Source organism: Cyprinus carpio, chromosome B3, assembly GCF_018340385.1.
Source record: "Cyprinus carpio isolate SPL01 chromosome B3, ASM1834038v1, whole genome shotgun sequence".
Classification (NCBI taxonomy): Eukaryota; Metazoa; Chordata; class Actinopteri; order Cypriniformes; family Cyprinidae; genus Cyprinus; species Cyprinus carpio.
Window position 1 is genome coordinate 20,038,586 of NC_056599.1, and position 14,868 is coordinate 20,053,453.

The following is a 14,868-nucleotide window of genomic DNA, read 5'->3' on the forward strand; positions in this document are numbered from 1 at the left end:
GGGGCAGATTCAATTCAATTAAATTCAAGTTTATTTGTATAGCGCTTTTTACGATACAAATCATTGCAAAGCAACTTTACAGAAAATTAAGTTTCTACAATATTTAGTAGAAAATGTGCCCAAGATGCACATTTTCAGGTTTCTCCAGAAATATTTGATTGGGTTCAAGCTCAGGCTGTGGTTGGGCCACTCAAGGACATTCACAGAGTTGTCTAGAAGCCACTCTTGCTGTGTGCTTAGGGTCACTGTCCTGTGGGAAGATGAACCTTCTGCCCAATCTGAGGTTTTGAATGCTCTGGACTGGGTTTTCATTAAAGCTGTCTCTATATTTTGGTGCACTGAACTTTTCTTCTACTCTGATGAGTCCCTCAGTCCCTGCCACTGAAAAACAGCCCTAAAGCATGAGGCTGCTACCAGCACATTTTACTTTTGGGATGGTACTGTGCAGCTGATGAGCAGATCTGGTTTCCTTCAAACATGATGTTTGGATTGAGGTTCATCAGACCACATAATACCGTTTCTCACAGTCTGAGGTTCTTTAGGTCTTTTTTTCAAATTCCAAGTGTGTTTTCATGTGTCTTAACTGAGGAGAGGATTGAGTTTGGCCACACCACCATAAAGACTGGATCGGTGGAGTGTTGCAGTGATGTTTGTCCACACATGATCATAGAGCTCAACTAGAGTGACCATCAGCTTCTTGGTCACCAGTCTAACCAAAGCCCGTCTCCATCAGTTGCTTAGTTTGGGCAGAAGGCCAGCTCTAGGAAGAGTCCTGGTTGTTTCAAACTTCTTCCATTAAGGATAACAGAGACTACATGCTTCTAAGACCCTTCAGTGAAACAATGTTTTTTCTGATCTCTTTTCCAGATGTGTGGCTTGACGCAAACCTGTTTCTGAGCTCTACAGGCAGTTCTTTTGACCTCAGGATTTGGTTTTTGCTCTGATATGCATTATCAGCTGCTAGACCTTTAATTAAGACGTGTGCCTTCCTAAATCATATCCATTCAATTGAATTTGCCACAGGTTAACTTTACTCAAAGTGTAGTAACATCTACAAGTAATATGAATGCTCCTGAGCTAATTTTCAACTGTCTCAGATAAGGGTATGAGTATTTATGCAATGGAATCACTTAAGTTTTTTATTTTTAATACATTTGCAAAGATGTTAAAAAACAGTTTCTTGCTTTACCATTATGGTCAATGGAGTGAGAAAAAAAAAAGTAATTTAAAGCAGTTTAATATAAGGCAGCAACATAAAACGTGAAAAAAATAAAGGGGTATGAATACTTTCGCAAGGCACTGTAAAGGGATAGTTAAGTGCAAAACAAAAATTCATCATTTAATCATTTTGTCTTTGCAAATCTGTATGACTTTCTGTCCCTTTAAGAGTGAACTTTTCAGCTAAACCTACTTCACAGCCATTTGCTTTAATCATAAACAATCTTTTTGCTTATTTAGAACATTAAAAACGCATGAGAAATCATGATGCGTGCCTCTATATGCAAGATGCATTTTGTCAGTAATAAAATTTAAGGCGCACTTCTGTTAGATTGCATTATGCTAATTTTATGCCACTACAAGCAAAATCAAAGACATGCATTTTCAAATCTCATCTGCAGTGCTAATGGAAATTGAGAAGTTGTGCTTTTGATGGAGCAAAAAATAAGCCAAGGGGTTTAAATTCAACATGATTTGTGTCAGCACAAAGCAAGCATTCTTTCCGATTTCACAAGCACTTAAAATGCAATCTCTTCCTTATTTAGACTACTGGAAGAGTGAATGGTTTCAAACAGTGAGGTCACAGTCATGCCAGCCCACTAACAATAGGAGTTCCCTCCAAAGAGAGCACTTTAGTTCTATTTCACCATGGTAGACTAGAGATCAGCGAATACACAAACATGTTTTGCCATTTTGGCAGGGAGGTGGCTCATTTCCACTTGAAGAAATAATTTATGAATGGTCAACACAGCAAACATGACTCCCTTGGTAACATTAATTGCTCAGGAAACTTTTTCTTTTTTTCCCTCAAAGCAAGCTTCATTCTGTCGAATTCACTAAAGATGTTGCACTAGCATTAGCAAAATAAGCTCAGCTTCAGTTCAATGCAACAATCGCTGCTATAAATTGTAAATTGTTCCAGGAAGCTCTAAAATGGCATCCTGATGGATGTGATTGCTCACAAGGGAGACTAAGAAACCACCTCTTACCTAACAAAACACCCTGGTGACCTTTTGAATCTATCGCACCACTGTGAACAGTGTGCAGTGAATCATCACGCATGTTGAAAAACACTCTTTCAGAAATGGGATTTTTAAAGGAAGAGATGGAAAACATTCCATTGCCAGTTAAATGGCTCAAGGACTACCATAACACAAATAACACTCATTCAGTAGAGCAGCACAATATTTTCACAGAGGACAGTATTCATTTTCCTCAATGTGGACATGAATATGCAATTCAGCCATGTTGTAAGATGAAACCTTTTTACAGCATTCCTGCGGTCACATGACTGAAATTTCAGTTTGATGGTGGTCATAAGGAAGACTGAGCGTTACACTGCTAGTCTTATTGATTTGTTCTCACAGGCATCTTTAAAGATTCACTTATACAGCAAATGACAGGAGCTGTAAAAAGCTCATCAAGTCATAATAACAGTTCTCCAAAAAGGTTTTGGATCCAAATACAATGTGGATTATTGAGGCGATTCAAACCCAGAGGGTTTTACACACTCGATTAAAAAAGTGAAAAATGCAACAAAAAAAACAGACAAACTCAATTCCATTTCATGACGTTTATTGATGAACTAGAAAATACTGAGATACTAAAAGAATTGAAAAACACTGATAATGCTGGTTGCGTTGGTAAAAAAAAAAAATCCAATTCCATAAGTTCACACACACGAGTAAACAGTAATCTTTAATATCGGTTTCAATGTAAAAAAAAAAAAATGTATTTTGTAATTTTGCTTTTTACAAGATTAAATGTGTATACAAAGTATATCCATACTCATCTCCCCCTCTCATAAAGGATCATTTACAAAACCTTGATGCTTTAAAATTTCAAAATAATTTCAAAACTATAGCTTTTTAAATTTTTATTATTATTTTTCTTTTGTAACAGGACCATATCAATGCAGAAGGAACAGCAGATGAAGACCAGTGAAGGACCAGCCTCCAGTCCACACTAACTTTCTCTCTCTCATCTCCCACATTCATGAACGCGTTCCTTCCCTCGCTAGCAGCTACCTCACAGAATCCAAATTCAGCAGTATTGCACATTAAGCATGGAGGACGATTGTTCCGAGAGGGGGAATGTCATTAAGAAAGAAACGAAAAGAAAAAGGTTGAACAGAATCATGCAAACAGTGAACTCTAGAACGCTTCTACTGGGCTATACACTGTTTTCTAACAAGCCAGTTAAACCTTATACATCATAAGATACACTCAAACAGACCCTGGACGAGTAGCAGAGGACTTCAGCGCTTCATCCCACATGACTGCTACCAGCAGAGGCCACTGTCTCATTCAGTGACCCAGCCTCCATTCACGTTACACTACGTCACAATAAGCAAAATATACTTTTGTTGATTGCTCTAATATTATTCCTAGAAGCATATACGCGATTTCTAAAACATGCAGACAAAAATACTCTAAAAAGTGCTTTCAGCTTGACTCAAGCTCTGAGTAAACTTTTGTTTTGAGGGGCACTTAAATTGTACAACTCACTAAACAGGCAAAAATATTCAACACAGCGTGTCAAATAATGAAAAAAAAAAGAGCTTGCTTATTGTTGCTTCAGATTCACTGTGCATTCGAAGATCATTTGGCATCTGAATTAGCTTTGGGTGCGTGTACAATCCTCAACCAAATTAGGTGACTTAGAAAAACAGTCCGAACCGGAATAGGCTGAATATCGTTTTAAGCCTCAAGACCACACATACAAATGATAAAACATGTTAAGAAATACAACCTATTGAATATCAACAAGATAATATCTCTTTAAGAGAGACCGGGCAATGTAATATGAAACGTACATGAAAAAAATATATATATTTCAGACATTTCAGACGGTTCTACAATACGTAATAGTGTCAACATTTCTATAATATAAAGACATTTCCAAAATACTGAGCAGGCCAAATATTTTCCAGTCGCAAAGACTGGAAGTCTCTAGTGTCCATACCCTTCTCGATCTCACAATTCTCCCTCTAAAAACAGGGAAAAAAACCAAACAAAACAACAGAAAGAACCAAGTATCTAATGAACATCATTCACAAAGACATCAGGGCATTCATCATGGCGAAAGAATTAAAAACAGGCAATGGTTTAAAAGCCTACATGCAGTGACATTTCTTTCACAAGTGTAAAAATACCACCAAGAGAAAATATTAAAAAACAAAAACATGAAACGTTGAACCAAGGCGGGAGGTAGAAAGAATTACAGAGTTCAAAAAAATTGGGCTGGGCAACTGCAGACAACAACAATCATCTTTTCTATATATCTTGGTAACCATAATTGTTTAAAAAAAGATCAGTACAGAATCAGATCATCTAATGGTTTTTGTTTCATTAAAAAAACAAACACAAAAAAACATACACATAGACATGAAAAACAGTTTCCTTCCAGCATCAAACAACACTTTAAAAAGAAAAAGACATTCATACCTCCTCTGAACCGTAAAAATGAGGCACAAATAAGAACCCTAATTACAATTAAGCAAATAAGGTGTTTGCTAGTCTCTTCATCCATGTAAGGATGTCATAAATCAAATACATTTGACTGGTCTTGATTAGAGAAGCAGCGAATACATAGCCCGGTCCTAACTGCCTCTGATGACTGATGGCACTTTCTCTGAAACACAATATCAATCAGAAGGACCTGTTTTCAAAGAGAACATTCAGACTTTGATTCTGCCGGTACACGGCAGCTTTTAGGGACCAAGGTTAAGGCTATTAGGAACGAACCAGAAAACGAGATGGAAAAAAAAAAAACGTAGACTTGAGAAAGGCAAAAAACAACTCGGCTTTCGACTTTCAGCGCTAACAGATAACGTCACCTGCACTGCTGCTATTTGTTTATTCGAAGAAAGTGCTTTCATGCATGAGATGTAATTGCTTTCTGTGGGGGATAATTCCAGAAAAAAGAGAAAGCCGAGTAAAATAGACACGATAAAGCAAGCGTAGCCTGATTATATGGTGCTTTTAAACTCTCATTCTCCATCTCTCACTGACCCTGAGAAGCAATGAGAGAACTAAAATGGTTTTCCCGCCAAAGCGCTTCACGTCCACCTGAACAGGGGATTGTCAAGGGAAGTCTGTCCTGTGTAAGACCAAGGGCAGAATTTAAGTGCTTTCTGTTGTAAAACTGCATTATGGGACAACCGGATTCGAACACTGTCAAATCCCACGAACCATTTGTCCTGTAATAGTAGTTTTGATATCAAGATTACATTACATTACGTCGTCAATGTAGTGGGCATCTGAGATTCCAGTAACGACTTACAAGATCTGTACTCTAAAACTTGTTCCTGATATTTGTTAACATTTTTTTCACAGTTTATTAAAGCTTTTTTTTTATTCTTTTGATGCTTTAAAAAAATTACCGTCACATAAATCTATTGTACACGAAAATAAAATATATTTGTCCATATCATATATAGCATGTATGCATGTATTTACAAACGGGCGTCATCTGCATCCGTTTCCGTCCCAGGAGAGCCCTTGACTCGTAAAAAGAAACCTTTCTGCCGCCGCGTCTGAGGTGCCGAGGATCGTATATAAATATTCTGATAGATCTTATGGGCCGCTCGGTGGAAAAGTGACTCACACTTTCCTATTAATAAACAGTCCTTGCAGGCTCGCAGACCACTGTTCAGTCCTTTCTTTTAAGTGCTTCTCACATGGTCCGCAGCTTTACGTCTGCTATCGTTTTACCTGTCTGAGTTCATTAGCCAGCCCTTGAAGTTCTGCCAGGGACCTACCAGCAGTAACTGGACAGCAGAGCGTGTGATGGGGACGACTCTCTGGGCAGAAGTGTGACATGGCCTGTCAGCTTTAATTACTCTTTCCGTAACTGTTGGTCCCATGGCCAAAGAAGCTGGTTCCAAGCAGGCCTTCTCACCCGGAGAATGAGTCCTGCAGAAGTGGTGTCACCTCCATTTCAGCCGCACCGGTGATGGCTGAGAAACAGGGCTCAGCGGTGCAGATGCAGTTGACCTTCAAGACATTTTTGACACGCTTTCACTTTCTGTGCCATGTTTTACTCTTCAGCTGGAGATTCCCAAGAACATTATTTATCCACCACAATCACGAAGCAGACCAAACACTTGCGTTGAACTTCGAATCTAGCGCAATTTGACCGTGTTTGAAATGATGGGCATCTGGTCTCTGTTCTCAACGGATGCTTGTGTATTTGTCAGGACGTTTTCTGTACTCGTCTGATTAGTTGGGCTTTGGGTGAAGCCAACACATCTTGTCTAGCCCTAGTATCTCATTCGTTTGGTTCCACGCGTCTCATTTGTTGATCCTCAGCAGATTACAGGCACTCCATCCGTGTTGAATATCATTCCTGTGGTGGGTTCATAAGTGCCGGCCAGGTAGTAGAGGTCTTCGCTGTCTTGGTACTTCTTAGTTTTAATCATCTGCTCATATTGCTCAAGGCTGACCACCAGACATTTATGAGAAATGGTCTGGACGTCATTCTCATCAATGTGAGAGGACTGGTAGAGGGCCCGCTGGAAAGAGAAAGCAGAGAGAGCTATCGGTCTGTTTTCACCCAGACGAAAAGGATCAAACCATTTGCTGGATTGGTTTTCTTACCTCCATGAAGTCTTTTCTCTGGTTGGAAGCCTGCAGAACAGCAGGACGACTTTGGCCAGACATTTGTTCCCAGTTCTGCCAAACAAAATTTGATTAGTTACAAACCCAGATAAAGGCAAGACTGGGACAGATCAAGTACCATTCCAATACTAACATCATAATGCTGTGCCCGCAAACCATTATTCTTGTTTAGCAAAGGGAGATGAAAGTAACCTTTTTGTCATGAAGTTTCTTTCCAGGGTTGGTTTCCTCAGGATGATAGAACCATTTGACACGGACCACCATGTTGTTTCCCCAGGACTCCCACATGCTCTGGATGTGTCCAATGAAGGGGAGGTTGGGTCGTCCAGCAGACAGGAACACGGCACAGTCTCCAATACGGATCATTTCCTTCCCACGCATTATGGCTTTGTAGAAAAGCTTCTTTGCCTTCCCTTTCATTCCCCGCCTCTGTCAGAAGTTGAAGGAAAAGCAAAAGGATATTTCTTCGGGCACTTTTGTGTCCTTTTATTAAAAACTAACAGATTCTTTTTTTTCATTTTGTTATATGAAGGTCACATTAAAATTGTCTTGGAAACTTTTTACAAGGCCTTCATTTGTATTTGCAACTTTTTAAAATAAAATGTAAAAATTAAAATTTTAACTATGGCACTTAAAAAAAAAAAGAATGAAAACCATTTTAAAAGAATTTTACTAAAACATTTATGCTACTAGAAATGTCAGAAAATAGTCTACTTGTTTACCACTAAGACAAAGGTGTCTATGAGAAGCACGTCTGAGATAAAATGATGTGATGTGTAAAAATAATATTTTCATTGTGCATCATTTCCAATCAAGCTGTAATTTTGTCCAATTATGCAAAAAGTGTAAAAATATTATTCAATTATGTGTATTTAGTATACATACAATGCTAGTTTTGAAAGCCTAGCCTTAGCAAAACAAAGGGGTTGGCCATTGTTCTTCCAAAAATTCGCAACTCCAGTATAAATGAATACAAAGACATTTTTTAATCAGTCATAACTTCTGAAGAGAAATAGCACAGACACTGGACAAGGGTGAAGCTTGTGTATGCTACATATGAAGCATAGATTGAAAGGGTTTTCCCTAACGTTCACATCAAAACTGAACTATACTTTGGGACTTTATTCAATGAAATACATAATTTAAGATGTTGTAGATTTAGCATAGGGACTTCAAGAAAGGTGTAATCTTAAAATACATGGGCTTACCTGAGTAGGCTTTCCAAACCACTTCCACAGCTGTCTGGCAGGAAGGAAAGCGGAGATCTTGGGCCTGTTCTCGACGGAGGGTAGCCTCTGTCTTTTTGCCAGCTCCTTAGTAGTTGGGAGGTGGAATCCCTCTCGTCTTTTGGGGCGACCGACTCCCTGCTTCACCTTCTGTTGTCTCTGGGGCTTCTGCTGCTGTGTGTCAGATGCCTGCTGCTTCTGGAGCTTAAGGACGTTGGCAGAAGGCCCCGTTTTTGACTTGGCCTTCTCGTCTTCCTCCTCTTGAGGTGGTACATGCTCTGTGGCTGGGGATGGTTGAGAATCAACAACCGGTTCTTCATCTGAGCTACAGGAGGATTCTTCTTCACTGGTGGTGGAGGATGATGAGGAGGAGGAAGAGGAGTGAGAACCAGCTGAGGATGAGGAACTGCTTGTGGATGAGCTGGAAGAGGTGGGACTTGATGCCCGCGAGCTGTTGGAGCTAGTCGAGTCTTGTTTGGGCTTCTTTTCCTGCGAGGCCCCTCGCTCCTCTTCTCCCTCAGATTCCGAGCTGCTGCTGCTGCTGCTACTGCAGTTGGGACACTCCAGTTCCTTCTTGTCCTTCTCCCCTGATTTGCTCACCTTCATCAGACCCTCACTTCCACTGCCAAGCTTACGAACACTGTAGGTGGACACGCTCTCTGTAGTAGGCGGGTCTGCCTCACTCGGCTTGTTTTTAGCTTTCAGTGTTTTGTCTGCAGTGGATATTGTAGTGTAGCTGACACCCATGACAGACTTATTCTCTCTTTTGGAGAGGTTTTGGCCCTCCATCATCATGAGGGCTTTGGTCTTCTTGGTTTTGGGTGACATGACTCCCTCATGGTCCAGTTTGATGAGAATCTCAGTCTGCGGTTGCTTGCGTTGCGTTTTCACACCAAACCCAGATGCCTCCTCCTCAGGCTTTCGCAAGCGTTTGACCGGCTTCCCTTTCCCCGCGGGACTCGCATTCTCATTGTTGGATATAAAGGAGGCCAGAGAACTGGAGGGCTCATTATAGAGATCCACAGACAGAACTTTTCCATAGAGCGGCGGTGAATAGACAGACTGGGAACGCACTTTGGCCGGGGGCTTGATTCCTGTGGTTTTCTTCTGGCTTTCATTTGATATGGGGATGGAGGGGCTGGCTGTGCAGACTTGCTTAATTTTTCTACCTGGCTGTGGGCCGCTTTTCTGGCCAGACAGGGGCCTCTCGGGGACCTGCGTTGGGGGTGGTGTGTCAGGATTTTCATGCTCCTTTGGAGCGACTTCAGGCTCTGGAAAGCAGCACAGGAGGGAAGGTTTTAATATGCCAGACCAAAAACACACTTACCTCCATAAAAATGCTGGGAGGCTAAAAGCAGTTCCTGTTATGACAGTAAGCTCTTTCCAAGCAAAAGTAAGTGATTTACTATCTATGAAACCACCAATCCGGTTCACTTTTGTAAGATCACTGCATTTCTCATTTCAGTAACACCAGTTCTGACGTCTTAATATTTAATTTGAACCAAAGCATTAACCACTTTTACAAAAATACCAGCCAAAATGTCAATGAGGTTAAATGTTTGATTCAATGGAGTGGAAATTACCTGGCTTGGGTTTGGGTTTTCTTCCTCTGCCCCTGCTTTTCGGAGCAGACTCCTCTGTGTTTTTGGGTGGTGTTTCTTTGCCATCAGGTACATCCTTACTGCACTTCCTTCCTCGCCTTTTGGTGCTAGCCACGAGGAGCGCAGGGGATGGTTCTGCACCTGTTAAGATAAATTCAGTTTAGAAAACATTATCAATAGACCAATAAGGACATTTGTGATTGACAAAATTGACACGCACAAAAATTCTGGCACATTTAAATTGTGCTTCTCTATTTTATATATTTTGAAAATGATCATCCACAAACATTTTCACAGTCAAACACATATACACACATTAATATTTACCCAGTGCTCTTAAATATTACACACAAGCCTTCAAATCTCTCAGTCTCACTCTTAATCATATGCAACCCCCTGGCAACTAGTGGAAAAACATCTTTTACTGAATCCATCATCAAGCTTCAAGAGCAAAACCAAACACAAATCAGTTGCCGTATGGACTCCAAATCAAACAGAACGCATATGGGCTGTTTACCTAACTTCAACATTCAGGTAATGTTTCATGCGCTCCTTCATGCCTTGGCTTTTACTCCCTGCTTCTCTGAATACTCACACTGAATCTTGTAGTCCGCCGGCAGCAGCCTAATATGAGAGAGCGGGATCCGGCCAGTGTCTCCATCATCAAACTCCACTGTAATCAAATCGTCCACGTCTTCCATGTCCGGGCTCCCTGTGGACAAGTAACAGGGTTGACGACTGACGCAAAAGAACACGCATCACCTCAATTTACGTTTCCACTGAGTGAAACAGCAAACACTGCTGCGCGAAAAGAGCGACCGCATATTTCTCAGCGGCTGCCGGGATGCATACAGGGCCTTTTCATTTTCATTGGCTGACAGCGGCAGTAGCAGCGACCTCCCTTTAAGAGTTTCTTGACAAGTCTCCAGCTCCCTCCTTCCTCAGCGGGAGGGAAAATAAATAATAATAGAGCAGAGCTCTGCATGTAGCTAACCACACCATCCTTCATTCCCCGGCTCGGTTTATGGGCTTGGCTAAAAGATTTAAGATTAAAGGAAATGAAACAACCCTGAAAGGTTCTCTTACTACACCTCTATGCGGAGGACAGTGGACATTTGTGCATATTTTTCCATTTGAGAAACGTAGATGCAGTAAAACGCATTGGTTAATAGTCTGTAATAGCCAGTGAAAGGCGCTCAATTAAGCAGAACAGGAAAACCATACCTCTGACGACCGTGCCAGGGTAGAGGCAACGGTACTGCTGGCTCCAGTAGGCTGCAATCCGGGTCCCCTGGGGAAGGTATCTAACGGATGGGGGTTTCACATCAATAATCTGTAGGACAAAGCCAGTGTGGATCAGAGAGGATTATTAAATCAACACCTGTGTGTATTCAGACACTTCGCGGTCGTCTATCTTCTAAGCCGAATAACTAATGAATCATTTTCTGGCGTGGAAATGTACATTTTGTGTATATAATCCATCTCAGAGAGGCGGTAATGGCTAAGGTTGCTCTTGGCAGTGGTCCGCTTCCAACGGTACATTAGGAAGGAAAGGCGGTAGCCGCGAAAGCGTGTGTGCCTAAACCAACAGACAGAGGTACTGGAGCAAAACATGCCCTTAGCTTAATAGCAGGGGAAGGTGCTAAACAGCTTCTATATCACACTGTGCCTCGGGCCTGTTAGCAGCGAGAGGAAACTGAGGAGTGTGCCAGGAGTAAAACACACAAGTCTGTTGTGGTGAGGCGTAAGGTGTGTGTGGATCAATGAATGGTGTGGGGCAGTGTGGTATACTGACCGCCTCCTGTAGCAGCTGCTCCAGGCAGTAGATATGTGGCCTGTTCCCCCTCTCGCCCTCCACCACCACACTGTATCTGTAAGACAGGACACGGTCATAAGCAAAAAAAAAAAGGGTACGCACATCCTGTTGTCATGAAAATGTTAACGTTAAATTGTTTCCTTATTGCGACTTAAGAACGCGTCAGAATATTCAATGGGAACAAACAAACATGTAGGCCAGGACTTTGTATTATCTATCTATCAGTAATTGATTTGATGGTGAAAAGTGATTGTTCCATTTTGGAAAAGAATTACTCCCTTTCTGAAATACAGGTGGTATAATTTGTAAATAAAATATTATATGGCATTAAATTACTGCAAATTGCAACAAATAGTGACAGAGCTTTTCTTTTGTATTGTGAAGTATAACTGAGTAGGGACTTCTATTCTATTGGATTCTATGCATTGTTTGATCTGAATGCGAGCTTGCAGTAAACTAAGATAGTGATCAGGTTTTAACAGACCATGTTAGAAGTCCTGCATACGTCAACAGTTATAGGCGATAGGCGACGTTTCAGTTAATGCAGACTTTGAATATCATGAAGTTTCTACAAAGGCTGCAATAACCACAACAAATAACAAAAACTATGGCTGCAGAGCTATATGGCTATTGGTTATTAGCAAATAATAGCCTGCACATCCTAGCTGATGTCAGCAAAAAGTAAAGTTGAGCAAGTTATTACAATGTGACAAAAGACTAAGATGACCGTTGTTTTTATGCTTTGGAATAGCATCCACAGATGTGTAGTAATAAAGTGAAGGGGGTCACTTTTGTCATGTCGGATAGGTGAGAACACACATGAAACTGTCGAAGGAAGCTGTCTGTACCCAGTGCATAATGGTTTTGTCTAAAAATATAATGTAGTAGGCTGTTGAGGAGAGATGCAGAGGGGCCAAACCAAAAGACTCAGAGCCTGAAGACAAGGCTCTTTTGAGAAACACACTGAGCTTTGAACCGGCCTTTATTCACAATGCCCAAAGGAGCTTGACTTTCTCTCCAACCACCCTCCCTTCCTTATTCAAGCTCAACCTTAGGGATACAATTTGGAGGAGCTTGCCCCCTTTTTTTGAATTCCTTGCCCGATAAATGTATCCTTTTGTGGCGCTTTTATTGTCTTTACTGTCAAGAAGTCAGAGCAGTGGGGATATGCAAGATAAGTCAGTTTCTTGACATCACATGTGAGAGCCAAAATGAGCTCTGACGCAAATGGAAAAAAGGAATTTAAAAAAAAAAGAAGCAGACCAGGCTAAGTCAGTGTGTAGGCAGACCACTATCCAAACATAGGCTTCTCTCTCCAGATTTGGAATATTATTGGAATATTATTTCTGGAAGTTGGCAGATTTTACCTTTGAACAATCTGCAACACCCACTTTCAGCTAAACTAGCTTCCACTGCCAAAGTTAAATGCCTCAGTACTGTTAAATGAAAAGGAAGCTTTTGGACTTTTATTGGTTGTCTAAAGAAAAGAGAAACAACAGTGAACGGTCCTTTAAAGTGCAGGTCACTCTCTATTATTGGATGTAAGCACATGAGCCTTATAAATCAGAAGGGATGCATACATGCAGCTGCATGTTGGTGCTTCTGTCTAAATAAAAAAAAAAAAAAGGCAGTGACAGTTGGATGTTTGGCCTTTTTTCATTTGGATTCATGAGGGTGCCTGCAGTTCAAGCATGGACCCAGAGCCAGGCTTCAGAGGTGTCCATCACCGAGTGGCAGCCTTATTACTGTGACATGGACCTGGGAGGTGATGTGGGACAGCGTCCCCCAGATCACTTCCTCCTGGATCTGGCCTGAGGGGGAGGACTCGGCTGGCCAAACCTGATTGGTTCTGTCTGCAAAGCCTGGGACAAATTCACACCAGCTGCGTCAGGGGGGAGGAAGACTGACCGGACAAGCGGGGTTAAATATCTGTCGCGTCTGTGGATGGCTCGCCTGATGTGGGCTTGTAAATTTGTTTTTGTTTGTTAAGTGGAAAATATTTGGTACTTAAAAGTCTTTACAGCATAATTTAAAATAATATTTCCTTTGGGAAATGACTTATTCTGATTGGTCACTCGTAGCATTCTGCAGTCAAATATTTTTGTACGATACCCACAAAGAATATTCCCAAGAAACTGGTTTTCCTAAATAAGTGATTATTATCATTCCAGAGTCTCTTTGTTTTCAAATAAAAAACAATTTCAGCTCAGATCAATTTTTTATACCCATTGTTTTATATATTTGGGAAGTAGCCTTATACTGGTTGCTCTGTGTGGGTTTATTTTAGTGTTGAATATCTTGAAACTGTACTTGATTCGCGCACACACACACACACACACACACACACACACACACACACACACTACAGCATCACTTAATATAAATAAACCCTTCAGCAGAACAGCATAAAAAACAGGTTTAAAAAAAAAAGACTATTTTCATGTCAATGGAGAAAACTGCTCAAAAGAAAGTTAGAGAGTGTGTAGAGGCTTTAAAATGCAATTTGCCATATTATATTTCTCTCTGAGCTGACATGATGACATTTAGAAATCTTTGATTATTGTCGGAACAGTGAGAGATGGGGAATTTTAACTGTGAAAAAAAAAAAATCACATTATTCTCTCTTTACATAGAGCCACATCTCTAAAACATAATTAAAGATACAACAGAGAGAAAAAAAAATATGGCGAGCCAGTGAAGGATGGAGTGAAAGCTTCAATTAGTTTGCCATTACCCATAAATAATGGGCCTGTGCCATTAGCATGGTCTTCACGTCAGAAAGTGTGACAATGGCTTTGCCAAAGGACTTTTCTGAGCAGAACACAAAGGCTTCGTGAAAGCCGAGGCTCAGGCTGAGAACAGACACTTTTCCTTACCCTAGATTTCAGTTCCAATTCGACACCGGCTGTGTGAGCTATTGACTGCACAATTAACCAGCCCGCTCTCATGTACTGCAAGTATGTTCATGCCTGCAGAAGCCCAGGCTCTCCACAACAGGCTCTGTTAATGAAGACAGGCGAGGCATATAAACATCTGAGTGCCCAAGCACGGATTTTCAATCTCTGGATGCTTTTAAGGTGTTATGTAGCACAAGCCGTTACAGAATTGAATTTCCAGAGGGCAGGCTGGACAACAAGCGATCTGTTGCACTAGCGCCTGGTGTCGTCATATTAAATCCTCTCGCAAGCAGTTCTCACCGTCACACCGAACTACCCGCTTTGAAGAGCTGCGGTAACACAGTCCTGCACAAAGCCACCTTCCCTTGCTTGGCTGGAACTGCTATTTTTAGTACAAGAGACACATGCAGAGCGAGCGATGGGGGAGAGATATTTCACTGCCAAAATACGACAAACATCTCTCACTATGCCACGCAAATGTGCTGCAAA

At 41.2% G+C, this 14,868-nt stretch overlaps 1 protein-coding gene across 3 annotated transcripts in view; it reads right to left on the minus strand.

Moving 5' to 3' along the window:
• Positions 1-2,776: 2,776 nt before the first annotated feature.
• Positions 2,777-14,868, minus strand: part of tnrc18 (trinucleotide repeat containing 18) — a 62,002-nt gene continuing 49,910 nt past the window's right edge. For all 3 annotated transcript variants that reach the window (XM_042720143.1, XM_042720142.1, XM_042720141.1), the window contains exons 23-30: positions 11,462-11,537; positions 10,891-10,999; positions 10,262-10,378; positions 9,649-9,807; positions 8,048-9,336; positions 7,032-7,268; positions 6,819-6,893; positions 2,777-6,733 (exon numbers count right to left, since the gene is read on the minus strand). In XM_042720143.1, the coding sequence (XP_042576077.1) occupies positions 6,527-6,733; positions 6,819-6,893; positions 7,032-7,268; positions 8,048-9,336; positions 9,649-9,807; positions 10,262-10,378; positions 10,891-10,999; positions 11,462-11,537 (2,269 nt within the window). In that variant the 3' untranslated portion in view covers positions 2,777-6,526. The remainder of the gene's footprint in view (positions 6,734-6,818; positions 6,894-7,031; positions 7,269-8,047; positions 9,337-9,648; positions 9,808-10,261; positions 10,379-10,890; positions 11,000-11,461; positions 11,538-14,868) is intronic.